This window comes from Phyllopteryx taeniolatus, chromosome 15 (genome assembly GCF_024500385.1).
Source record: "Phyllopteryx taeniolatus isolate TA_2022b chromosome 15, UOR_Ptae_1.2, whole genome shotgun sequence".
Lineage (NCBI taxonomy): Eukaryota > Metazoa > Chordata > Actinopteri > Syngnathiformes > Syngnathidae > Phyllopteryx > Phyllopteryx taeniolatus.
The window spans coordinates 21,132,748-21,160,185 of record NC_084516.1 but is presented as its reverse complement, the minus strand read 5'-3'; the positions used below and the strand labels follow the sequence as shown (position 1 = coordinate 21,160,185).

The following is a 27,438-nucleotide window of genomic DNA, read 5'->3' as shown; positions in this document are numbered from 1 at the left end:
GTCTTTTCACCATGCAAACCAATCTAAAATGTGTGGAAATAAAAGAGAAAAAAGAAAAAGAAATGAATAGAATAATACTAAAACGACAACAAATGATCTAGAATTTCATTGTTGACTTTCACACTTGTGAAAATAGTCTTGCTATTGTCAAATGTCGGATGGCACCCTAATCAGGTCTAGATTTAGCATGTTGAGGAAAGGTGACCAGCTATCTACGTATATGTGTCATTGATTTTTTTCTCACGCAATATATTCTATGATGAGATTTAGCCACTGATGGATGTTAATAGCTTGTTTGTTTATCCACTTTCATAGAATTGTTTTCTTAGCGGTAGCTAACGCTACAAGTAATGATTGTGAATATTTATTAGGGAGGTCCATTAAGCCTAAGTCGCCAAGTATGCACAATCTTGGAGAAAGTGGAATCCTGCAGTTTAAAACATACGAGAGTTTTTGTATAACCGAATTGCTGTGCATTCCCACGTAGCGTGAAAATAGGTGTCTGGGGTATTTTTGGTGCATTGCGCGCATACATTAGATGGAGAGAAGCCCATTTTATGCACAGTGTACTGAGTAAAGTGTGTTCTATGGAGCACTTTATATTGTATTGTCATTCTAAACGTATTGTTACAAATCCGTACCCAGTAGCTACGGTCAGCAGACATAGAGAGGTCTTCTTGCCATTTGGTGATTGGCAAGTGCGTTGATTTAGTACATGAAATGAATTGATAAACTTTTGAGATTTCTTTTGACTTTGCGGGAGAAGCTTCACTCCGGCAGTTCGAGGGTGCTCTGGAGTGTTGGTATTCTTTTTTTTATTGCTGGTTTGAATTTATTCTGTTGAAGAAAGTTATTTGGAATTCTTGGAACAGTTCATCACGTGTCCTAAAAACATTATCGTTCAATAGTTGTTGTAGGTGGTCAATTCCATGTTGTTCCCATGTACTAAAATGAAGGGGTATATTATGAATTTTCAACATCTGGATTAAGCTAATTGAGATCCTGTCCATTCTAAACTTTGCCACCAAGCCGTTAAGGTGGATGCGATTATTGGATTCTTGAAACATTGATGGCGTTTAAGACTAGTAGAAGAGAGTTTGCTGTTGTTGCAGTCTATCTGTTCCAATTGTAGCCAAGAATGATGCTCCTCATTGTGGTGCATCCATTTGATGAGGTCATGTCATTGGTTAGCGAAATCACAGTGTTCACAAAGTTGGGAGCATTAAGGCCTCATTCATACAAGCCTTCCTGAGGCATCTGAATTGGTCTGAGCAGAAGTGTGTACGTGCGTGTGTGTATGCACGTATTTACGAATTACTTTGAGCACGAAGTTCGTGGTCAATGTGGAATAGACGGCAGAAGAACCGAGAAAAGGAAAAGGGGAAACCGAGGCTTAAAGAATGAACATGAAACAGCGCGGCCGTATCTTTTTATACTGTTAATACTCATGTACATGAGTAAATATGTTTTCCCGTCTCCTACTTTCTTCTTCTTTGTCTTTAAGCCGCCTTCCCTTCTGACACCTCTCTGCTGTTCTCAGCCGCCCGTGCCAAGCTGTGAGCCATCAGTGCCTCCTCCAGACTCCGCCTTGCTTGGTGCACCTTCAGCTCCTGCTCCCTACATTTGAAACATAAACAGCCTATAAGAACTCACGTCTCCTCCTTTTGCAGAAGATGAAGCAGCAAACACAACGAGTTGAAAATGATAACTGGAGGAGCCTTATATGACCTTTGACCCCAGCTAGGGGCAGCATCCTGTGAAATCATCACTTGGGCTCTTCTTTGAAGTCATTAAAAATCTGAAAATAATAATAATAATAATAATAATAATATTGGAAGTTTGGTTGGTTCCAAGCAGAATAAATGTTATGTTCCTATTTCTCTGTGTGTGTGTATTTGTATTGTATTTCCACAGTCTCCTTGGTGAGCGTTGGTGTGCAAAGCCTCTTGTGTCGATCAGCGGGGTTTCGAGGTGGAGCGGAAGACGGCCGGAAGACGCCGGATTACCGCATTGCTTACCATCATCCGCTATCATCTCCACGTACGGTGCCTTAAAAAAACGCATTCATAGGTTTTGAACATCCTTCCGATCCCAAACTTGAATGTGTTTAGTTGAGATGTTATGTGATAGAACATCACCAAGTGCACGTAATTCTATACTTTGTGCTCATGGAAAATCTCAATCAAAAAACATTTCAGTTTGTGGATGCAATAAATAAGGCAAAATGGGAGAAAGTTCAAGGGGTATGAATACCTTTTCAGGCCACTGTAGTTCTTGATCATCACTTGTTTCTTGCTTGTAATTCATGTGGTGTCCGCTAGTCATGTTTGCTGTTTGTTAAGTCTTTTGTCACATTTGGGATCTTTTGGGATCTTTTCCGTTTTGCTGACAAAAAGTACATTTTTGATTGGTCTTTTTTAACCAACCAAACATTTATTACATTCCTGATTTTTTTTAATCATTATTCAGGCCTTATGGAGAACGTTATTAGTCACCACTTTAAATTAATCTCTTGTAACTGAGGATAGGACAAGTCCTGGAGAATATCCTGAGGCTCTAAAGGGTGAAAAACAAATGGAGTTCAAACTTAACCATCCCCTGGACAATTTGGACTAAACAATTTGACCGAGTATCTGTCCACGGGAAGACTAAGAGGAGCGTTGCAGCGGGAGAGAAAAGGAATGAGAGCGATTTAGGATGACAAGCACATTCAGAGGGAGAGAGAGTGGGGGGGGGGGGAGAATTGGAAATTAATGGGGGAAAGAGATAAGAAAGGGGGAGCACAGGAGGCATAAATGCTGGAGGGAGGGAGTAGATATCAGAGCAGACTGAGGGAGGAGGGGTTGAAAATAGGAAAGGAGTGATGGAGATGGAAACAAAGACAGGTTGAAGACAAACTCAATATTCCAAATATGTGCGACTGAAAGGATAAGTGGGGAAATAAATAGCGGTCAAGATAAAGGGTGCTGGAAACAAAACAAGGAACTGAAAGAAAATGTGCAAAATAACGCGCTATTCGAAAAAAAGGAAAGACGGGGCAGAAGGCATGAAACGGCGAGGAAGCGATCGAGGGAAGGAAACGAGGGAAAAGTTGAGTGGAGGCAGACATATTCCAATGAGTCTGCTGTAATGGCTTCGGCCAGCTGTTCCCTCCGCTCCGTTGGTCCACCGGACACAAAGATACACACTTGCGGACCGCGTCGCTTACAATGTGTCTCCACAGTGCCCCCTGCCGTCATGCATGCATATTTCAAGCTGCGACGCCACTCGACTTCATCTTTCCTTTCCAGTATCCAACTCATCGCCATTCTTGTTATGCATGCAAAACATACTGCACAAATTGCCCGATGGATGTGTTTTTTATGTCATGTAGAAATTACTTCGAGTACATCACGCATGCGCTAATTTCCGTTCAAACGGGTTAAGAACTAACAATGGCTTAAAATCAAATGTCTACGAAACCTAAACTCCTTATTAGAAGGAAGATGAGGCCGAACGGTGACGGGCTGCCGCAGATTTATCAACAACTCCAATTAGCTGCACTTTGCTGCTTGAATTTGAGCGCGCGCCACATAATTAGGAACCACAACAGGCAGTCAAAGGCTCTCGAGCCACACTTCAACTGCTCAACACCAAAGCGACTTGGCATTAACAGTCAGTAAGTGAAACGGGAGCAAAAGAAGAGCGCCGAAGCCCAGGATGCTCTCGCTCATACACCGCTCGTTACATTGATTTGGCATTCATGTGTTTTGATGACGTGACAATCACAAAGCCAGCTGTTGGACTCATTTTCACTTGAAGCTGCAGGGTTACATACTGTAAAGCTATTCCCAACCTGACATTATTTTAGAAAGTGAGGGTTAAAGAAGAAATGCTTTTATGTAGCAGAACACAATGAAGTGAGGTCTGATAGCGTTCTGGTAAGATAGTTAAGAGATGACGGAGAGCAAACAAAAAGCGGACCGCATAATGGAGCTTAATGCGCGCAGGCGTGAATTGCCTCGCAAACAAGATGAAAGATTTAGCAGGTGTTACTGTCTATTGAACTGACTGTGGATCTCCCAGGGTAACTGCTTTTCTTCAAAATCCTGCACTTCCTCCTCCCTCATCACTCACATCTGGCGTCATCTGAGGCCTCTCAGTTTACCGATTGCCTCGGTTGTCCGGCATGCGGCAATCTCCACACATCTCATCTGTCTATGGCCGAGAGATAGAAGACGCTTTTACCCAATTTCTAGGTTATTTGCTTTCTGTCGGTTATCTTTAATGAATATCTTTGATGTCCATCTTTTTTTCCCAAGCGAGCGTTTGCTCACACTTGAAATGCATAGTAAGGATATTCCAACAAATCCTTTCACAGATGGAAACGGTCAGTCTCAACTAGTTTGGGGTCCAAGGCAACATGGTGTCAGCTATGGGAAGTTGTCATGTCGAGCTACTTTAGTGGCACCACACATTATTCTGGTTACAACGATGTTCTGCTGTTCAGAGAGAAATTGTTTTGTCCACCCATGTAGCCACTAGGCTGGTCGCAAGTCATATGGACAAACAACTACTCAACATTGACGCCGATGGACAATTTAGAGTTTACAATTTATTTCATATATGTTTTTGGAATGACGACGAAAGACAGAGTACTGGAGAAAAGCCACGCAAGCACGGGGAAAACGTGCAAACCCCAAGACCATCAGACTTTTCAGTGCTCTTCATTTAGGAAGTGCATCTCTTTTTGGGTCACTCGCAACTGTTTACAAGCTTTCCACAGAAAAGCATTCCACACCCATAACTCATTGTACTCCGAACATGCTGATCAAGCCCATTCTATGACAATCGTTAAACAAGAACGTTAAACAATAATTGGAAATAATGCATCCAATTTGATGGACTCTAGGGAAAAACATACAGTAAGTAAACAAAAGTTATGTGAATATCAACCTCTCGTTAAAATGGTGGTCCCTTCATTATTCGACATGTTAAATCATGACTCATTGTAGATTCAACTTAGTAAGTCTGATTGATCCTACATGTATCGGTATATTTGTTCTCAAAGTCTATGAGATGAGATTTTTAGAAATGTTCCCCTTTGTAAAAAAAAAAAAAAAACTGGTTAGAGCGTCTGCCTCACAGTTCTGAGGACCGGGGTTCAATCCCCGGCCTCGCCTGTGTGGAGTTTTTCATGTTCTCCCCGTGCCTGCGTGGCTTTTCTCTCACATCCCAAAAACATGCATGCTAGGTTCATTGAAGACTCTAAATTGCCCATAGGTGCGAATGGTTGTTTGTTTGTATGTGCCCTGCGATTGGCTGGCAACCAGTTGACGGTGTACCCCGCCTCCTGCCCGACGACGGCTGGGATAGGCTCCGGCACGCCCGCGACCCTTGTGAGGAGAAGCGCGACAGAAAATGGATGGACGGATGACTCTCACCCAAAGTTACCCGTGGACCGAATGAGAAAATGGATGGGTGGAAGTTATTCACAGTGGCGGTTCTTGGGGTGGGAGGCGAGTGCCCCCCTAACAATGTGCTTGCCCACCCCCAGTGGCCCCACACTATGAATGGATGTAGCTGTACCAACAAAGTTGTCATGTGACTGAAAGTGACTGGCAGCCCCCGCACCTGCCGAATTGGTTTTGGATGAAACTTTTCTGTCATCAGCATCACCACCCCACCCCCGTTGACAACTGTAGTCCGGCCGTCCTTGGCCCCAGTCTGGCCACCCCATTAATATTGGTCTAGAACTGCCACTGGCTATACAATTCAATTTGTGAAGTCAACCAAAGTCTAATGGGGAATATTGGAAGAATACCCACCCGACGTGGAAAGTCCAGGTTTACACACTGCAAAGCTATTCCCAACCAGTGCACCCTAGCACATTTGTAAAGAATAAGATAGCACGTGTCACAATGTCATGTTCTTCCACTAGATGGCAGAAAGTACATCATTCACCTGTGTGTGCACCTTTTCTTGATTTTGAGTAAACAAATAAATACCGTGTGTGCCTTTGCTCCATAAAGGTTGGGAAATACCACTGTAAAGCTCATATCGTAGTCAACCCGCACATAAAAAGCCTGCAATCCAGTAATAGCAACATTTCCTTAGCAAGAAGCAGCCTCTCACCGGATTTGTTCGTCAGTCACGGTAAAGGCCTTACAGAGCGGTTGGGATGTGTTCAGCCAGATCGCTGGGTTCTTCTCAGCGGCCACCGATGTCTGTCCCGTGATCGGAGCGGAGCTCATGTGCAGAGCACTGGCGATGGCGGACAGCAGAGTGTCATCATTGGAGTTTAGACCAACACCTGCAAGAGACAGAACAGTCCGAGGTCAGAGGCTAAAATTGCTGCATTTGGGCTTCGGTTTATGTGAACTTACTCCGGAGGCCTTTAGGTAGCTCCATTGTACGTAGAACTTCCTCTGAGACATCCGATGATCGCAAACCTTTCAACCTTCTCTCCCAAAAGAGCTGCAAAGACAAAGAGCGAGTTGAGTGCTGGTGAAAAATAGACGGCAAACCGCAAGAGATTGCACAATACCGCATTGTACTTCGCGAGGCTTTTCGAGCCAGCTTCTACAAGGGAAGAAGTAAACAAAATCCTTCATTTTCAACTGTTTGTCCTCGTTAAGGTCGCGGTGAGCTGGAGCCTATCACAGCTGACTTCCTGCAGAGTGGACCACGGACCGGTCCCCATCCAATTGCAGAGCTATCTTCCGCAATACTGTATATCTTTTTTTCAATTTGATCACAGTTGTGAAGAATAGTATGATTTGCAATTTGACAACCCAAACTATCTTGCATAAAAATGCTTTTCTTTTAACACTGTGCAACTGCAGGTGTCGATGCAGGATATTGTACTTGATCTTGCTTATATGCGCTTCCAAGTTTAATCTACTGTACTCATTAACTAAGTTTTCAAAGTGTAGACTTCAGATGGAAGACACACACAATATGATTGCCAATTTTTTTTATGACAAAAATTGTGAATTGCACACATTCGAATTTAAACAAACGTTGGTTATACATGACAAAGGATAAATGGCGGAAGCAGGGACCAGCACAGATCTAAATAGACTGTGATGGGGAAATGTATATATTTAATGCGATGGTGAACTGAAGCTCATTCATCTTATGAGGTTTGAAAATCTTCATTCAAGGCATTTGTTGTTGAATGTGAACCAATCGGTAGGTGCTGTTGGTTATCCAGCATTTGTGTGACGGACAGAGCTTCACTCGGCAGGTGATGCCGCAGACTCCCATCCTGACTTCAGGCAGCCTCTATTTAGCAGTCAACGGTCAGTCGTTAAAAGTCAAAGCATTTGGTCCCCAGGATAGTGAACATTTTCTCAACAACTTTTAAATTGTGCCTCTCTCTGCTTGACAGCTCTGCCAGATAAGTCAATTGTGCTGCATTCTACCTCCTAGCTGTTCACATCTCAATATTGCACCAAACTCTATTCAACGGCCTTACTGCACTATATACAGTGGGTACGGAAAGTATTCATTTTTCTCTCTTATGTTATATTGCAGCCATTTGCGAAAATCATTTGGTCATTTTTTCCTCATTAATGTACACACCGCACCCCATATTGATTTATTACAAAAGAAAAACTGAAATATCACACAGCCCAAAGTATTCAGAGCCTTTGCTGTAACTCGGGTGCTGTCCCTTTCTTCTGATCATCCGAGAGATGGTTCTACACCTTCACCTACAGTCCAGCTGTGTTTGATTATATTAATTGGACTTGATTAGGAAAGCCACACCCCTGTCTATAGAAGACCTTACAGCTCACAGTGCATGTCAGAGAAAATGACCATCATGAGGTCAAAGGAACTGCCTGAAGAGCTCAGGGACAGAATTGTGGCAAGTCACAGATCTAGCCAAGGTTACCAAAAGAAATCTGCTGCACTTCAGGTCCCTAAGAGGACACTGGCCTCCATAATCCTTAAATGGCGAGAGGGGTCAATAAGAATCCAAAGATCACTGCGGCTGAGCTGCAAAGAGATGCAGTTGGGAGATGGGAGAAAGTTCTAGAAAGTCAACCATCACTGCAGCCCTCCACCAGTTGGGGCTTTATGGCAGAGCGGCCCGACGGAAGCCTCTCCTCAGTGCATGGCTTCTTGTGGGACAGGCATGTTAATCATTGATATAGCATATGATGGCAGCAGCAAAATCAACTCAGAAGTCAACAGAAAAAGTTTTGACTGCCAATTTAAAGAAAAATACAATACAATGAGATAATGATCCAAAACAACAAAGGGTTAAGGGTTTAGGGTTAAGACGTGGAAGATTTTAGATTGACCAGACTTAAAACCCTACAGAGCATGCATTTTACTGCACATGCTAAAAAGAGGAGATTGGAAAGAGGCTGACGTGAAAGCCTGAAAAAAAATCAAAGAAGAATGTAAAGGTTTGGTGATGTCAATGGCTTGATGTAGGTATTGCAATCTAAACTAAATACTTAAGTGTTGTTGACTTTATTTAATGAACTGCATATCTGTTCCAATACTTTTGCTCACCTAAAATGTGCTTTTTGGTTACAAATAATGCAGTCATTCATTTGCCAAAGACACACCTCCAACATGGGTTTGTTGCAGAAAGTGGGTTATGTGATTTATCTTGGATTTTATCTTTTATTTTCAATTGGATTTTCTTTGGATTGATGCAAATGATGTTGCAAAACTTTTTAAGAAAGCTAAGGCTAAGAGTCCTGGATGTGGTAATCTGTGGCAAAAACCTGTGCGAATCAGCTGAGCAGCGTTTTCCATTGTATTTTTGTCATTGTAAAGTAGCCCAGCTCTGAAAACATTCTATTATTGTTCCAATCGCTAAGCGTGGCTGCCCCAAAGCACTCAAAGATGTCCTTGGTGATACAAACTTTGGAAAAGATCATCAAAAGTGAAATTTTACTGCATGTTGACCAGCACCTTCATCTACTTCCGTTTGCTGGCAGGGCTGGCAGAGGTGTCGAGGATGGAGTAGTCACTACAATTTTTGTTCAGGCATGTTGAGGGGCAGAAGCACGCATGCCAGACTCTTTGTCGTTGACTTTTCCTGAGCATTCAATACGATCCAAGCCTCCTTGCTTGCTGAGAGACTCCTCCGTCACATCCAACTCGATCTGACCTTGATTAATTGGATGACTCATTTTTTAACTAACAGGTCACACACAGTGTGTGAGAGTTAATGGTGTTTTTTCCAATGTGCTCTCCTCAAGGTTGCTGCTCATCACCCCTCGTCTTCATTTTGCACACTTAAGAGTGCTGCAGCAGCTTTAGGAACAGACACATTTAAAAGTTATTGTTAGTCTTCTACAGGGGGGTAAGCAGGACCATGGGCCTGTTGCTGATTCAATTTTAGATTGTTGCGATTAGTCATCTCCAGTTGAACAAGAATCTAAGACATGATCACTGACTGTAGGAAGTCTACCTCATCTCCACCAACAACTGTGCTGATGTTGAGATGGTGGAGATTATTATTATTTTTCTTCCGAGACAAACTGTTTTGAACATCATGTTGATTTGACCAAAGTTCATCAAAGATTGTACTTCCTGAGGAAAATGAGAACCTTCTATGTTTATTCTGAGATGATGGCTCTCTTTTACAGAAGTTTTATTGAATCTGTTTTATTCTTTTGTATTGTTGCATAATTTGGAAACGTGAACTTGTCTGAAAAGAATCTTGTCTTGCGGCAAAGATCTCACAAAGTCACCAGGCTGGGCTCGTGTCTGTCTATAACAGACAGGTCCTGAGGAAAGCAAATGTCATTATGTACTGTCCTAATCATCCACTCCATAATGAGTTCGAGCTTTTGGCGTCAGGCCGTCGGCTTAGGGCCCCTAGGAGGAGGATAAAAAGACACCATGTTTCATTTATCCATCCATCCATCCATCCATCCATCTTCTTTACCACTTATCCTCACTAGGGCTGCTGGAGCCTATCCCAGCTATCTTCGGGCGAGAGGCGGGGTGCTCCCTGAACTGGTCACCAGCCAAGGGTGTGGAGTTGGTCCACTGTTCCACGGCCAGGACGAAAACCACACTGCTCTTCCTGAATCTGAGATTCGACTTCCCGACGGACCCTCCACTCCAGCACCCCTGAATAGACCTTACCAGGGAGGCTGAGGAGTGTGATCCCCCTGTAGTTGGAACACACCCTCTGGTCCCTCTTTTTAAAAAGGGGACCACCACCCCAGTCTGCCAATCCAGAGGCACTGTCCCCGATGTCCACACGATGTTGCAGAGGCGCGTCAACCAGGACAGCCCTACAACATCCAGAGCCTTGAGGAACTCCGGGCGAATCTCATCCGCCCCCGGGGCCATCCCACCAAGGAGCTTTTTAACCACCTCGCTGACCTCAACCCCAGAGATAGGAGAGCCCGCCTCAGAGAACCCAGACCCCCATGGGAAGGCGTGTTGGTGGAATTGAGGAGGTCTTCGAAGTATTCTCCCTACTGGCTCACAACGTCCCGAGTCGAGGTCAGCAGCGCCCCTTCTCCACTATACACAGTGTTGATGGTGCACTGCTTCCCCCTCCTGAGACGCCGGATGGTGGACCAGAATTTCCTCGAAGCCGTCCGGAAGTCTTTCTCCATGGCCTCACCGAACTCCTCCCAAGCCCAAGTTTTTGCTTCAGCGACCACCAACGCTGCATTCCGCTTGGCCAGCCGGTACCCATCAGCTGCCTCAGGAGTCTCACATGCCAAACAGGCCCGATAGGACTCCTTCTTCAGCTTGACGGCATCCCTCAGCGTTGGTGTCCACCAACGGGTTCGGGGATTGCCGCCACGACAGGCACCAACCACCTTACGGCCACAGCTCCGGTCGGCCGCCTCAGCAATGGAGGCGCGGTCCCCCGCCACCCCCGGAACATGAGCAAAGTTCTGTCGGATGTGGGAGTTGAAACTCCTTCTGACAGGGGATTTCGCCAGACGTTCCCAGCAGACCCTCCCAATACGTTTGGACCTGCCACGTCGGACCGGCATCTTCCTCCACCATCGGAGCCAACTCACCACCAGGTGGTGATCAGTTGACAGCTCCGCCCTTCTCTTTACCCGAGTGTCCAAGACATGCGGCCGCAAGTCCGATGACACGACCACAAAGTCGATCATCGAACTGCGACCTAGGGTGTCCTGGTGCCAATTGCACGTGTGGACACCCTTATGCTTGAACATGGTGTTCGTTATGGACAATCCGTGACGAGCACAGAAGTCCAATAACAGAACACCGCTCGGGTTCTGATCGGGGGGCCATTCCTCCCAATCATGCCCTTCCAGGTCTCACTGTCATTGCCCACGTGAGCATTGAAGTCCCCCAGCAGAACGATGGAGTCCCCAGCGGGAGCGCTCTCCAGCACCCCCTCCAAGGACTCCAAAAAGGGTGGGTACTCTGAACTGCTGTTTGGTGCATAGGCACAAACAACAGTCAGGACCCGTCCCCCCACCCGAAGGCGGAGGAAGGCTACCCTCTCGTCCACCGGGGTGAACCCCAATGTACAGGTGCCGAGCCGGGGAGCAATAAGTATACCCCCACCTGCTCGGCGCATCTCACCGTGGGCAACTCCAGAGTGGAAGAGAGTCCAACCCCTCTCGAGAGGACTGGTACTAGAGCCCAAGCTGTGCGTGGAGGCGAGTCCGACTATATCTAGTCGGAACTTCTCGACCTCACACACCAGCTCGGGCTCCTTCCCTGCCAGAGAGGTGACATTCCACATCCCTAGAGCCAGCTTCTGTAGCCGGGGATCGGATCGCCAAGGTCCCCGCCTTCGGCCACCACCCAGCTCGCACTGCACCCAACCCCTATGGCCCCTCCCACAGGTGGTGAGCCCATGGGAAGGGGGACCCACTTTACCCTTTCGGCCCCTCCCACAGGTGGTGAGCCCATGGGAAGGGGGACCCACTTTACCCTTTCAGGCTGTGCCCGGCCGGGCCCCATGGGCGCTCGCCTTCGAGCACCACCTCCGAGCCTGGCTCCAGAGGGGGGCCCCGGTGACCCGCGTCCGGGCAAGGAAACCCGAATCCATTTATTGTACTCGTCATAGGGGTTTTTGGAGCCGTGCTTTCACCTAGGACCTGTTTGCCATGGGTGACCCTGCCAGGGGAATAAAGCCCCAGACGACTTAGCTCCTAGGATCATTGGGACACACAAACCCCTCCACCACGATAAGGTGACGGCTCAAGGAGGGGTTCTTCGATTGTGTTTTTTTTTTGTTTTTTTTTATTGTGTCTCGACTTTTTGACTGTATTGAGCCTTATTCTCAATGCCTATATTATTATTTTGTACCTTACCCTCTTTGTACTCCGGCTCTTTAAGGGACGATAGATTCTGATCCTGATGTGAAAACTGAGTGTTTATATCATCTGACAGGATCAAGTATCAATTAATGAAATATTTTAACTCAACTTTTGAGGGTGATTTTCAAAGAGGGGGAAAACACTGATGGTCCAATGCTTAAGTTTATAAGGAGATAATACAGAAGCACTGGCTGGCCTCCATTTTGGGAATCCAGTCAGATCATCATTTCAGACAAAGATACTTCACACAGATAAAGAACATCAGATAAATGTACTTCACATGCAGAGCGGGAGAACGCGACAGAGCAAGAGAGACAGACAGACACAGAGAGAAGCAGACACCCAGTGAGTGAGAGAGAGAGAGAGAGAGAGAGAGAGTTAGAGGGAGAGAGAGAGAGCGAGACAGAGAAGAGAAGAGACGAGCGTAGGGCTGCACAATATTTTGTTCGAGTATCATCACTGCAATGTATATGTGCAATCTGTAATATACAGTCACTCAACTGTGATATTGAAAGTGACCAGCAGAGGGACCTTTTTGGACATCTTAATAGGATTAGCACCCACGTTGTGGTAGGTTGATTGAAGACTATTGCCCGTAGGTGTGAATGTGAGTGCAAATGGTTGTTTTGTTTATTATATGTGCCCTGCGATTGGCTGGGGACCGGTTCAGGGTGTACCCCGCCTCTCGTCCGAAGATAGCTGGGATAGGCTCCGGCAGGCCCGCGACCCTAGTGAGGATAAGCCGCACGGAAAATGGATGGATGGATGGACTTTTTCATTATGGCTCATGAAAGCGAACTGCCTGACTTGCCACTCGTCACTACAACAACAACAAGCACACCAGCATGGTAAGTTTGGATAAAACATTTTTCAAGCTTTTTTTATATTTGTTCACTATAACTTTGTACTGTACTGCATATTTTGCGGCACAAAAAAAAGTACAACACAATTAATTTCGTACTGTATAGTAATATTGATGCATATGGCCACCAAAAAACGACCCACTGGCCATATTAGTCCGAGGTTCCACTGTGAAAAAAAAGCAATGATGATTATGATCTCATAGATGAACACAAAAACTGTTATTTTGTGGTATGAATGTCAACAGGTAGAAGCATAAGTTAATTGTACCTTCTGCCATCAAGTGGAAGAGCATTCAATTGTTCTGCTTGTCAGAGATAACTGACCAAAGACGCTTTATTTGTTGTAAATAAAATGTCTTTTTTCTTGATCCTTTCATTCAGCACAATTGATAATCTCTCAGTGCTTAAATGTACTCTGTTCAATTCTCTTTTTGTTTCATGTCTTTCAGTTTTACAGTCAACACCACCTGGGAGTAAATAAACGCTGTGCCTCTCAATTGGAGGACCGTTCGCTACCCACCTACCGGACAGCGCGTAGCACGTTCAGGGAGGGCAGAATATGTCGTTGTCCATTGTAAAAAGGATTAGAATCAAATGTAGGGTCAATTTTGTAATGTGACAGAAAGATTATTAGGGTTCCCACACAGAACACAGTGTAACATTTATTCTTCCAGCAGTACTTAAACGGCCTCTCCCTGGCTCTTCAGAGGAGTCAAAGCAATAGCAAATGCCATTATGAATGTTTTCATAGCATAATATACGAAACACTCCTTGCGATTATACATTTATGTGGTTTCACCTCTGTAACCGACCAGAACCATAAAGTGGCCGGCAATGAAAACAAGTTCAATACCCGTCCTACACCCTGCGACTTTTCCATTTCTCATTCCAAACAACCTCTGCTAAATACAAACACACCCACCTGTGCCACTGCCTTCAAGTGTGTTGCATTTGAATCAGTTACAGCTGCTTATTGTTTTCTTCTCAGATATATTTTTTAAGACGCACGCACACAGAAGACACACATTAAGCGATAAATGAATTTAGATTATCATTTAGCTCATAAAGACTGGAGGGGGGACAGCCAAAATCATGGCTGGAGGTTTGGACTGACTGCTGCAGAAATGCCACTGTTCTGCCTGAGTAGAGGAGCAAGGCACCAAACACCCAAACTGCTAATGATGCAACACACAGGTTCACGGCTCATTAACTCCGTCGCTCTCCGTTGAGTGTGTGGGTGCCCATGACTTGGATTGAAATTTGACAGACCGGATCGAGTATCCATTATTGAAATATTTGAACTCAAACCTTTTGGGGGGTTTCAGGTTGGTTAAAACACTGATGGTCCGATGCTGACGTTTGTAATGAGCTACGAGCCCAAATTCCAATGAATTTGGGACGTTGTGTTAAACCTAAATAAAAACAGAATACAATGATTTGGAAATCACGTTCAACCTATATTTAATGGAATACACTACAAAGACATATATATTGAATGTTCAAACTGATAAACTTGATTGTTTTTAGCAAATAATCATTACTTTAGAATTTTATGGCTGCAACACGTTGGCAAAAAAGAGTGAGAAAGTTGAGGAATGCTCATCAAACACGTGTTTGGAACATCCCGCAGGTGAACAGGCCAATTGGGAACAGGTGGGCGCCGTGATTGGCTAGAAAAGGAGCTTCCCTGAATTGCTCGGTCATTCACAAGCAAACATGGGGCACACTTGTTCACCGCTTTGTGAACACGTGCGTGAGAAAATAGTCCCAACAGTTGAAGGACAATGTTCCTCAAGGTACAATTGCAAGGAATTGAGGGATTTCATCATCTACGGTGCATAAAATCATCAAAAGCTTCAGAGGCTCTGGAGAAATCACTGCATGCAAGCGGCAAGGCCGTAAACCAACATTGAATGCCCGTGACCTTCGATCCCTCAGGCGGCACCGCATCAAAAAGCGACATCAGTGTGTCAAGGATATCAGCGCATGGGCTCAGGAACACTTCAGTCCTGTTTGGACATCTTAATATGATGAGCACCCATGTTGTGGTAATAATGCTTCAAACGACACACTGAATAGCCCAAAGTGTTGTATACTTATCTCCTTGTATGATAATTATGCAAGAGGACACAGGAAACCATGTACACCTGCTGCATTTCCTATTTCGCTCCTCAGAATTAACATACTGACTGAAGGCATGCACGCCACAGCTGAATGAGTGCTCGAGGTGCATTCAGGGAGACTGCGTAAATGGGAGGGAATGTGTTCCTTGATTCTTTTGTCATACAAACCGTAATTGTACAAATGGATTACTAGGAAAATTATTTTATTAGAACGCTGAACTTAAAACACTAAGACACTGTGATGATATTGAATTGATTTTGTTTTTCGTAATATAAGAGTAGATAAGATAATACAGTTTGTTAATATAGTCAGCCAGAGCTGCTGGGAATGCAACGTTATCAATATGTCATTTCATCGTCGTTCCTGTCGTACTGTGTTGTGTGTTTTTGTTTGCACATTAAGGACTACAGACCTGTTTTTGTTTTAATTCCTCAAAAAAAAAAAAAACACACACACCATTCAAGCAACACAATTTTCCTGTTTTCGAGATTGTAGGGTGCTAGCTGCAGCTAGCTGCTACTAGTGTGGACTGAATGGGTGGCAACAACAGGGAAATTAAATGCCAGTATTTTGTGGGTAATAGCCCCTCAGCAACATAGAGCATTGAAAGAAAGAAAAACTATCAACGAGTTCATTTGTGCGCCAGTAAACTTAGTTCAAAATTTTGAATCATGAACTATGAATTGAACTTGTTCATCTTTGGAATGGTGAACTAAACTTTGAACTAGCTGACGTAGAAATGTAACTTTCCCAACACTGATCCTGTATTATTTCACATTGCAATATATATCGCCGTTTTAAAAATATATTTAAAAAAAAACATTTCCAATATCGTGCAGCCCGAGAGGAGAGTGAGAGAGAGAGAGAGAGAGAGAGAGAGAGAGAGAGAGAGAGAGAGAGAGAGAGAGATTTACCTGTCTGGGTTGCTCAGTCGCTCTCTGCAGGTCTGTCTTTACCTTGTTTCCCGGGTGACTTGTAACCTTGGTAACAGGCTGTTTAAAGATGGATGCTGTCTGTCTGATGGGCAGAGTCGTGTTCAGGTCAGGCTTACCACCCTGGAGAGAAAGAGGCAATGTTGGTGTGTTAGAAAAGGTTTGTCATTCCGCATTTCCTTTTTTTCTTAATTGCGGAAAGACAAACTTTTCCGCATTTACGTTTTTTAAGAGAGGGGCGGAGTGGTGGTGAGTTGGCTCCGTTGGTGGGGGAAGATGCCGGTCCGACGTGGCAGGCCCAAACGTATTGTGAGGTTCTGCTGGGAACGTCAGAAGGAGTTTCAACTCCCACCTCCGACAGAGCTTTGCTCATGTTCCGGGGGAGGCGGGGGACATCGAGTCCGAGTGGACCGTGTTCCGCCCCTCCATTGCTGAGGCGGCCGACCGGAGCTGTGGCCGTAAGGTGGTCGGTGCCTGTCGTGGCGGCAATCCCCGCAGCCGTAGGTGGACACCAACGGTGAGGGATGCCGTCAAGCTGAAGAAGGAGTCCTATCGGGCCTTTTTGGCCTGTGGGACTCCTGAGGCAGCTGACGGGTACCGGCTGGCCAAGCGGAGTGCAGCTTTGGTGGTCGCTGAAGCAAAAACTCGGGCGTGGGAGGAGTTCGGTGAGGCAATGGAGAAAGACTTCCGGACGGCTTCGAGGAAATTCTGGTCCACCATCCGGCGTCTCAGGAGGGGGAAGCAGTGCACCATCAACACTGTGTATAGTGGGGATGGGGTGCCGCTGACCTCGACTCGGGACGTTGTTAGACGGTGGGGAGAATACTTCGAAGATTCCTCAATTCCACTGACACACCATCCCATGAGGAAGCAGAGTCTGGGTTCTCTGAGGCGGGCTCTCCTATCTCTGGGGTTGAGGTCGCCGAGGTGGTTAAAAAGCTCCTCGGTGGCAAGGCCCCAGGGGTGGATGAGATTCGCCCAGAGTCCCGTACGGCTCTGGATGTTGTGGGGCTGTCCTGGTTGACACGCCTCTGCAACATCGTGTGGACATCGGTGACAGTGCCTCTGGATTGGCAGACTGGGGTGGTGGTCCCCCTTTTTAAGAAGGGGGACCGGAGGGTGTGTTCCTACTACAGGGGGATCACACTCCTCAGCTTCCCTGGCAAGGTCTATTCAGGGTCTGTCGGGAAGTCGAATCTCAGATTCAGGAGGAGCACTGTGGTTTTCGTCCTGGCCGTGGAACAGTGGACCAGCTCTACACCCTCGGCAGGATCCTCGAGGGTGCATGGGAGTTCGCCCAGCCAGTCTACATGTGTTTTGTGGACTTGGAGAAGGCATTCAACAGTGTCCCTCTGGGGTTCCTGTGGGGGGTGCTTCGGGAGTATGGGGTGCCAAACCCCCCGATACGGGCTGTTCGGTCCCTGTACGACCGGAGTCAGAGTTTGGTCCGCTTATCCGGTAGTAAGTCGGACTCGTTCCCGGTGAGGGTTGGACTCCGCCAAGGCTGCCCTTTGTCACTGATTCTATTCATAACTTTGATGGACAGAATTTCAAGGCGCAGCCGAGGCGTAGAGGGAGTCCGGTTTGGTGGCCTCAGTTTGCATCTCTGCTTTTTGTAGATGATGTGGTTCTGTTGGCTTCATCAGTTCGCGGCCGAGTGTGAAGCGGCTGGAATGAGAATCGGCACCTCCAAATCTTGAGACCATGGTCCTCAGTCGGAAAAAGGGTGGCGTGCCCTCTCCAGGTCGGGGATGAGATCCTGCCCCAAGTGGAGGAGTTCAAGTATCTTGGGGTCTTGTTCACGAGTGAGGGAAGAATGGAACGCGAGGTCGACAGGCGGATCGGTGCAGCATCTGCAGTGATGCGGACTTTGTATCGGTCCGTTGTGGTCAAGAAGGAGCTAAGCCGATAGGCGAGGCTCTCGATTTACATTCCTACCCTCACCTATGGTCACGAGCTGTGGGTCGTGACCTTAAGAACAAGATCCGGGATACAAGCGGTCGAAATGAGTTTCCTCCGCAGGGTGTCCGGGTTCTCCCTTAGAGATAGGGTGAGAAGCTCTGTGATCCGGGAGGGGCTCAGAGTAGAGCCGCTGCTCCTCCACATCGGGAGGAGCCAGATGAGGTGGCTGGGGCATCTGATTCGGATGTCTCCCGGACGCCTCCCCGGTGAGGTGTTCCCGGCACGTCCCACCGGGAGGAGACCCCGGGGACCACCCGGGACACACTGGAGACACTACGTCTTTCGGCTGGCCTGGGAACGCCTCGGGATCCCCCCGGAAGAGCTGGATGAAGTGGCTGGGGAGAGGAAAGTCTGTGCGTCCCTGCTAAAGCTACTGCCCCCGCGACACGACCTCGGATAAGCGGTAGAAGATGGATGGATGGATGTTTGGTTCTATCATCCATACAAAGTCCGCATCACAGATCTTCCCGTTCCATTCTTCCCTCACTCGTGAACAAGACTCCAAGATAGGAAAAAAAGAAACTCCAAAACATTTTTTTTCCCTGTTTTTTATGTTGTTGCAACCACTGTCGACAGGATAGCCTTTTAATTGTTGAAATGCTAATCAAATTCCACCATTGGGAGAAACTGCTCAACTAAGCACTAATAAATGGGTGTCAGAAACACACTTATTTCCTCTTTTTAGTCTTCCATTCCTTTTTTCTTGTTTTGTTCTTGTGTGTGCATGTACAGAATGTGTGCGCACAAACATACACACTGTTGCATGTGGTGAAGACAAAAAACAACAACACACACACCAGAGGCGTACGTGTTTAAAAGCATGTCAGCACACATGCCTGACATCAGAGGTGGAGCTGGAACAAAGTGACAGGAAATCCTGCTTTCCGATTGGCTGTCCTTTAACCTCATAAAATCCTGTGTAATAACAACTCAAGCATGTACAATAACCCCCAATAAATATTTTACTATACAGGTTTGGAACCGGCGGAACAGTGGACGACTGGTTAGCACATCAGCCTCGCAGTTCTGAGGACCCGGGTTCAATTCCCGGCCTCGCCTGTGTGGAGTTTGCATGTTCTCCCCGTGCCTGCGTGGCTTTTCTCCGGCCACTCCGCTTTCCTCCCACATTTCCCAAAAACATGCATGGTAGGTTCATTGAAGACTCTAAATTGCCCGTAGGTGTGAATGTGAGTGCAAGTGGTTGTTTGTTTCTATGTGCCCTGCGATTGGCTGGCGACCAGTTCAGGGTGTAGCCCGCCTCCCGCCCGAAGATAGCTGGGACAGGCTCCAGCACGCCCACGACCCGCGTGAGGAGAAGCGGCTCAGAAATTGGATGGATGGATGGATGGTTTGGAACCTATGGGGTCAAACAATCCAATCCAGGACAATTTATTTGGATTGGTCAACTGCATTGGGCATTTGCTTTGTTTTTTCAATAAAATAAAATGTTAACATATGTACTATTTATTTATTTATTTCACTATTTACACTGCTATACAGTGCAATAAGTAGTTAGCCTGAGTTTATTGTTACCAAACTGAAGCAAACGCCATATATCAACAGTACCCAGAAACGCTGCTGGCTTCTCCGGCCCCGAGATCATCTGAGTTGGCACGGACACAAAGTGAGAAAGTGTGCTGTGGTCCACATTTCAGATTGTTTTTGGAAATCATGGACGTCATGTCCTCCGGTCCAAAGAGGAAAAACGACCACCCGGATTGTTATCAGCGCAAAGGTCATAAGTCAGCTGATGGTATGGGGGGGTGTGTTAGTGCCCATGGCATGGATAACTGCACATGTGTGAAGACACCATTAATGCTGAAAGGTACATCCAGGTTTTGGAGCAACAGATGCTGCCATCCAAGCAATGTCTTTTCAGGGACGTCCCTGCTTGTTTCAGCAAGACAATGCCAAGCCCCATTCTGCATGTGTTACAACAGCGTGGCTTCATAATAGGAGAGTGTGAGTACAAGACTGGCGTGCCAGCAGTCTAGACCTGTCTCCCCAGTGTGACGCATTATGAAGCGAAAACAAAATAACACAACGAAGAGCAACCGAAGTTGTACATCAAGCAAGAACGGGAAAAATGTCCACTGACAAAGCTTCAACAATTTGTGTCCTCAGTTCCCAAACGCTTATCAAGTGTTGTTAAAAGGTGATGTAACACAAGAGGTAAACATGCTTATTTGGAACCTGTTGTAGGTATCAAATTCAAAACGAGTGAATATTTCCCCCAAGAAAACGTATCTGTTTGAACGTTAAATAGTCGAAAACATTTGCCTTCATCATGTATTCAATTAAATATATTTGCAAATCATTGTATTCTGTTTTTATTTACATTATACGCAATGTGGCGGCACGGTGCGCGACTGGTTAGCACATCTGCCTCACAGTTCTGAGGACAGGGGTTCAAATCCCAGCCCCGCCTGTGTGGCGTATGCATGTGCTCCCCGTGCCTGCGTGGGTTTTCTCCGGGTGTGGTAGGTTGATTGAAGACTCTAAATTGCCCGGAGGTGTGAATGGTTGTTTGTTTGTATGTGCCCTGCGATTGGCTGGCGACCAGTTCAGGGTGTACCCCCCCTCTCGCCCCAAGATAGTTGGGACAGGCTCCAGCACGCCCGCAACCCGAGCGAGGAGAAGCGGCTCAGAAAATGGATGGATGGATGGATGGATGGATATACACAATGACCCAACTTCATTGTAATTGGGGTTTGTACATTAACATTGGAAGAAAACACTTATACCTTTAAAGTCCCACAACAACACTTATTTACACATGTATGACAGTTTAGTTTAAATGTTAATGCATCTGTACCGTCAATAAACGTTTTATGATTTAGACAATTTGAGTATGGCACAGATTATTACAAAATCTCAAAATTAAAAACAAAATTTGGTGTCACTGCACTTGAGAAAATATAATCCACTGAAGGGGAAGGATAACTGACCCAACCAGTTGGTTTGGCGAGTCACATCTTTTGGATTCACTTGATGTGGGTTCACTTGCCAACTACTCTTTATATCCTCTGCTGTATATCATCAAAATCCAAGTCAAGTCTTAATCAATACTCATGGAACAAGACCTGATCAAAAGTCCCACATAAAATCAAGTCACCACAGACTTATTACTCCGATTACAATTCCGCAAGGGCAAATTCAACCCGCCTACTGTATATTTGTGTTGTACCGCACACAGAGTACCAGATCGCACACACGCAGGCATGCGAGTGGAGATGACAGATAAAAGGGGTGCAAAAACACTGCTGCCACTCAAGCGCACCTGGACGCTAGTCAAGAAACTGACGAGCCTCCCTTCCGACATGTCGCTGCCTCTTTTTGTCTGCGGTGGGACTGAAAAGGCCATGACGCCATGACACCCTGGTCGCGGAGCCCAACTGTTTACAGATGAGCTACTACTGCTCGAATGCGGCACACGAGTACCAGTAAAAAAAATGGAGGCTGATCACGCCAACATAAATGAATGTCAAGTGCTTGTCATCTGACCTGACAACCTGTCGAGCTGCCGCACGGCGAGATGTGTTGGTCGGATAATCTGTTAAACCACCCACACGCAGGAGCTTGATCCGCATTACCTTTGCCAGAATGAGTTGGTCATGTCGGAGTCTCTGTTTGTTCTTCTGAAGTTTGCCAGGCATCATCTTTCCCGTCCGGAAGTCGAAACATGCCAAATCCACTGAGTTTCCAAGATAACGGGACAACTGAGGTTTACTCCTGAACTTTTTCCCTGTAGGACTAAATGCAGAAAGAGATTTGCCTGAATTAGCTTTTTAATCTGGTCAACAGTTTAAACGCAATCGTTCACATCGTCGATTCGACCGAAAAGGTTTGTTGATTTTCTCCCCCTACCTCTCCGCTCCCGAGCCAGCGCTGTCAACATAACAAACACCTGTGCTCTCACAATTGGGTCTTCTACACGGAGACTACCAATCAGCGGAAAGGGGGCGGTCTTAGCCAAATATGGACAAAGCGGATACAAAACTGGGTCAAACAGAGGTAGCTGTCAGAGGACACAAGGTCCTTTTCTGGACACTCGTATGACAAAACCGAGTTGTTGTTTTTTAAATGAAATTGAAGTCCATGTTAATAAGAGAGGCACTCTATGGAGGTTTGAATAGCCCAAACACAGAACCTTCAACATGGCAAAAGTTTGTAAATGAAGTACGTGTTGTATTGAAATAAATGTTTGTCATTCATTCATTCATTTATTCTCCGTACCGCTCCTCCTCACTAGGGTCGCGGGCGTGCTGGAACCTGTCCCAGCTGACTCTGGGCGAGAGGCAAGGTGTATACACCCTGAACTGGTCGCCAGCCAATCGCAGGCCACGCAAACACTCGTTCACACCTACGGGCAATTTAGAGTCTTCGATGAAGCTACCATGCAAGTTTGGGGGATGTGGGAGGAAACCGGAGTACCTGAAGAAAACCCACGCAGCCGACGGGGAGAACATACAAACTCCACACAGGCGAGGCCGGATTTGAACCCGGGTCCTCAGAACTGTGAGGCGGGTGTGCTAACCAGTCGTCGACTGTGCCACCAATGTTTGTAATTTATTTATGGAAGTTCATGTTGGAGAGTCACTATCGGGGTCTAATACAGGACCAAACAAAATATTTCGGATTTCTGTGGTCCTCTCCTCCATGAAAGCAGACTTGCTTATCTTTGCGCTTCATCAAAATAAGGCATTTGCAAACATATGCTTTGACTTTTGAAAACAATGATCAAGATTTGTGCACATTTTCGCTCACGTTACAGACCAACCGGTAGCTGAATCATTATCGATTGATGGAAAAAGTTAACAGTCATAGTTTCATCTATGACAAAAATAACCCGTATTTTCAGCCGTAGTAGTGGTGTAGTTGAACTTGAATCAGCCTCACACGAGTAGCCCTTCGGATTCATCAGTACCCAAGAAGTAGCTCCGTTTCAAAAAGCTCGCGGAGTACATCGCTCCCTCTCGTGTAATATTGCTTGATTGGTTCGATTTGCTTTTGTTGAACCGTAAAGCAAGTCAACGAGATTTGGATGATCAAGTTTCATGCAAAATAACTTTTCATTTAATACATGGAATAATCGCTAGAATCATCGATTCGAAAAATATTTGATAGCAGTAGGGCCTAATTATTTCTTTTTTTTAATCATCCATCTAACTAATTAACTTAATGGACCTCCACTGCTGTCAACATTGACATTTATTCCATATTTCTGGACTTATTTAAAAGGATGTCTGCAGAAAAAAAACACGCCCCCGAAAATCGACTAATTGGTCATTTGAGGCTTGTTTTCTGATGACCTAAAATTAGATTTGGACCCGTTCAAATAAAAGTAAACAAAAAAGCCGACACGTCTGCCTGTGACGGCAGCAGCGCAAGATGAGGACATTCCCTCATTAAACTATGATGAGCTCTGCGGTGTAATGTTGCCTAAATTGAAAGTCCGGATGTTCGGTTACACAATAACGAGTGCAAATAGTGAGGTTAGATCCATTTGAGTCGACTTGTTTTGTTCAAATGGATCGCAGGCAAGGAGCTTTAAGTACGTGCGCATTCTTTTTCCACCTATATACATACACGGCCTTCGTCACCTCAATGTTGTATTTAATGCGCTTACTTTTGAAAAAAATGTTTGGAAGGCGTTTGCCTTGAAATGCTTTTTTGGCACGGGGGGGGGGCGTTGTGTGATAGTATTGGAAATGACTGCCAGTTGATTGATTTGTTTTTTAGCAAAAGAAAATGTGTTTGTGAAATATGCAGAAGGCCTCCTGTGGCAACGGACAGGCATGCAAACGGTGCCTCCTGTCTTCCATGTAAAAGGTTCCCTCAGTGCAAGTGATCATGTTTTTTTTTTGTTTGAGGTGGATTGACGACTCTTAAATTGCCCGTAGGTGCGAATGAATGCGTTTGTTTTGTGTGCGACCTGCGATCGGCTGGCGACCGGTTCGGGGCGTACCCCCGCCCCGCGCCCCAAGACAGCTGGGATAGGCGAGCGAAGATAAGCGGTACAGAAAACGGGTGGATGTTTGTCAATTGGCCAAATAGCCAATAGTCGGGGTAATCTTGACACGATGTGACGCCGACGCGAAGAGAACATCTGCTGACTTCACGAGCTGCGCTGCTCTTCCAGTAAGTCGGCCTGCTGACTGCTTGCCTGACTGGAACCGATGAGTCATACGACAAAGCAAAGCGAAAGTAAAGCCAAGTCGCGGCTCCTGATGTACTTGACGTTGCAGAGCGAGAGGGAGTGACGGAGAACAGATGTTGGTGACACCGAGTCAGTGTGAGCAACAGGAAGTGACTGCAGCCGTTGCCGGCGGCTTTTTCACTTGCATTCGATTGTGTCGTCGTCGTTTGCGTTTGCACCAATAGTGAGGAAACTTTTGGGGTTTGTTTTGGTTTGGGTTTTTTAACCACCTGCCTTAAAAAGCTTCAGGATCAATTCGAAAAGAAAGATCTGACGCTAACTACCTGGCTTTGTGCTCCAAGTTGTTGTTACTCGAACGTAAACAACGGCTGTCTTCAAATTCCCAGCACTCCATACGTGATACTGAGTCATGTTAAACAGAAAACTTACTGATTGCGTTTTAGGGACACTGCGGGCAAGCAACAACTTGGCAACGGGTCGACAGCAGGCCAGAGTGTGTGACACCAAACCCCGAGGTCGTCGTTCAGGACACTTTACTCTACTGACGCAGTCATTTCTTTCGTGTACAGCGACACGACACGTGCTGGGATTTACACAATACGTTTGACGAGTTGCACACAGCTGATCGCTAAGTCTGACTCGAGAGCGATTGATGGCGATGGCGGAGAGCGGTTGACCTCCAAGTTAGCGCGGGTCATCCGGATCCGAGACTTCCATTCGCCCGCGGCTGATCCCTGACCAATCGATACCCGAATGTACCTGTAGTAATAAACGTCGCTCTTGCCGGCGCTCAAGCCAGACTTCCTGATCACTTCTTCCTTCTTCCAGCCGGGTGGCAGCGCCGGACAGTCCGACCTCCTCTTCTCCATCCGAACACACTTATCGATCCCAGGATTCCGGTCCGTTCAAGTCAACTGATCTCTCCGCGGCCCTCCAGCCGAACCCGGCGGCGTCACAGACGCTCGCTCGCTCGCTCGCTCGCCCCGCCCCGCCTCCGACCCTCCCCGGCTGCTTGCTTCGCGTGGAATGAAAGGGTCCTCCTCCACAGCTACTGGCTTCGGTTGACCCCCCCGAAGTCCACCAGAGCGTCGAGGTCCGTGGGGGTCCGTGGAGGTCCGTGGAGGTCCGAGCTGGCTAACGGCGGGCTGCGAGCCTGTGACGTCGCTCTGGACCCGTCGCGCTCCCCGAGATCTTCTATTCGGACAGACCGATCACTCGAGTGAAAGGAAAGCGCTCAGCCGGGAGTTCTCTCTCTCTCTCTCTCGCCCGCTCTTTTTCTTTTTCTTTTTCTTTTTTCTTTTCTTTTCTTTTTTTTGCTCCAGTACTTACCGTGCCTTGCACCTTCACAGGCGAAGGGCAGCGCCGCGAAGCCAAGTAACAAAACCAAAGGTTACAAACCGTTTATAACGTTCCCACTATTCAGGACTTTTGTCTTTATCCAGTTCACTCATTGCAAGATCGACCAAAGGGAGCGCACCACCAGCCGCTCAACTTCAATCGCATTATGGGTGACACATCTCAAACCCATCAAGAGCCCTGAACTTTGTGTACACATATTAATACTTTGTTAAGACAAATGTTTCTGTGACCGCAGTGGCATAACATTACGTACATTTACTTGATTTTCCTGAGGTCAATGTTGTGATTGACAACAGCAACGGAGACAAGAGTGACCACAGCATTCACCGTTTCCACATCTCGGCTTCAAACCGGTGACCCCCCCGAGAGAGTTTAAAGGGGCCTCGGCGGGACTGTCCCGTCCCGTCTCTGGGAAATCCCGTCCGAGTGTACTCGGCCGACACGAATGAAGGGAAGACATCGATCCGATCCTCCAGACCTCCGCCAGCCAGATGCAAAAACCATTTCATTCACAAACATCTTAACGCTCTTAACTCAACGTCCATCATCTTGTCAGGCAGCGGTTCGCCAACGTTTGACTCGGACGAACGCCCCAAACATATTTAGCTCTCCGAAGTACCGCCGTCCCCATCAGGCTTAAAACACAGTAGCGTAGTGAGCCCAAGTGTCCATCAAAAACCAGGCACGTTTTATTCCCTAAAAAAATGATTTCATATTATTGTAAGGAAATGAAGACGATTATGCAGTTTGTACAGTAACATTACACGCAAACAGTGCTTCTCCAAGTTTTTCTACGAATCGAAAACTGTACTTAATGATTTCAGTCAAATGTATATGACACTTGGCTCATTTGAGTTGAGTTGTTATGGATGTGCAACGTCCACCTTGCTTCTGTGCTTTGTTGAGTTTGGTTTTGGTTTTTTTGGACCCTTTCTCGCACAGAGAGCTGGGTGGTCAGAAAAGGAGAAAAGCTTCAAAGGTCAACGTGTTCCCCGATTGCGTGGGGCTTACCGGCTCTGGCGATCAGGCGGCCGCCACGATACGAAGCCTCCTGTGTTTGGGCTACGCTTGTACCACAGCATGGCACAATCTTGGAGACGCTGTTTCCGGTGTTGTCCTTAAATGGCAGTAGCCTCGCGTTTTGACTGTTTCCAGGATCCCAAAAAAAAAACGAGAATATATTGCTACAGTGACAGAGAAATAACGACACGCAACCTGCCTCGTCCGACGGCGTGCAAGAAATAAGCACTTTATTACAAAGCAACAAAGGTCAAAGCATCAAATGAACACTGTTTATGTAACAAACATGCACGCAATTTGAGCGCAATCGGCTAGATGCGAATTGTTACATAGGATTGAACAAAGCCAAACTCGACCACGAACTCCCTAAATACAAGCAGCACATCGACTGTCCTACCAGGGAAAAGAATACTTTAGACCACTGCTACACCACGGTAAAAAAACGCATAGCGCGCTATTCCTCGTGCAGCCTTGGGCTCGTCTCATCACTGCTTAATTCACTTCATACCGACGTACAGGCAAGAACTTCAATGCGCCAAGCCTACAGAGAAAAAATGGACCCATGAAGCCGAGATGGAACTTCAAAGCTGTCAAGACCGCACAGACTGGAGTGTCTTTGGAAATTCAGCTGGCAGCCTGGATGAATATACGGACACTGTCACATCCTGTATCAGTTTCTGTGAACAGGTCTGTGTACCAACAAAATCTTTTCGCACATTCAACAACAACAAGCCGTG

At 46.4% G+C, this 27,438-nt stretch overlaps 1 protein-coding gene across 5 annotated transcripts in view; it reads right to left on the bottom strand.

Annotated features, from left to right (window-relative positions):
* The window catches only part of mbd2 (methyl-CpG binding domain protein 2), a 35,368-nt gene extending 8,468 nt beyond the window's left edge, over positions 1 to 26,900 (bottom strand). Inside the window, exons 1-6 of one of the 5 annotated variants that reach the window (XM_061799641.1) lie at positions 25,082 to 25,535; positions 21,756 to 21,915; positions 16,183 to 16,323; positions 6,366 to 6,456; positions 6,115 to 6,292; positions 1,454 to 1,617 (exon numbers count right to left, since the gene is read on the bottom strand). In XM_061799641.1, coding sequence (XP_061655625.1) covers positions 1,500 to 1,617; positions 6,115 to 6,292; positions 6,366 to 6,456; positions 16,183 to 16,323; positions 21,756 to 21,915; positions 25,082 to 25,191 — 798 coding nt within the window. In that variant the 5' untranslated portion in view covers positions 25,192 to 25,535 and the 3' untranslated portion in view covers positions 1,454 to 1,499. Of the gene's footprint in view, positions 1 to 1,453; positions 1,618 to 6,114; positions 6,293 to 6,365; positions 6,457 to 16,182; positions 16,324 to 21,755; positions 21,916 to 25,081; positions 25,540 to 26,692 lie in introns of those variants that run through there. The other 4 variants (XM_061799640.1, XM_061799642.1, XM_061799643.1 and 1 more) reach the window with 4 other exon arrangements.
* Positions 26,901 to 27,438: the final 538 nt, after the last annotated feature.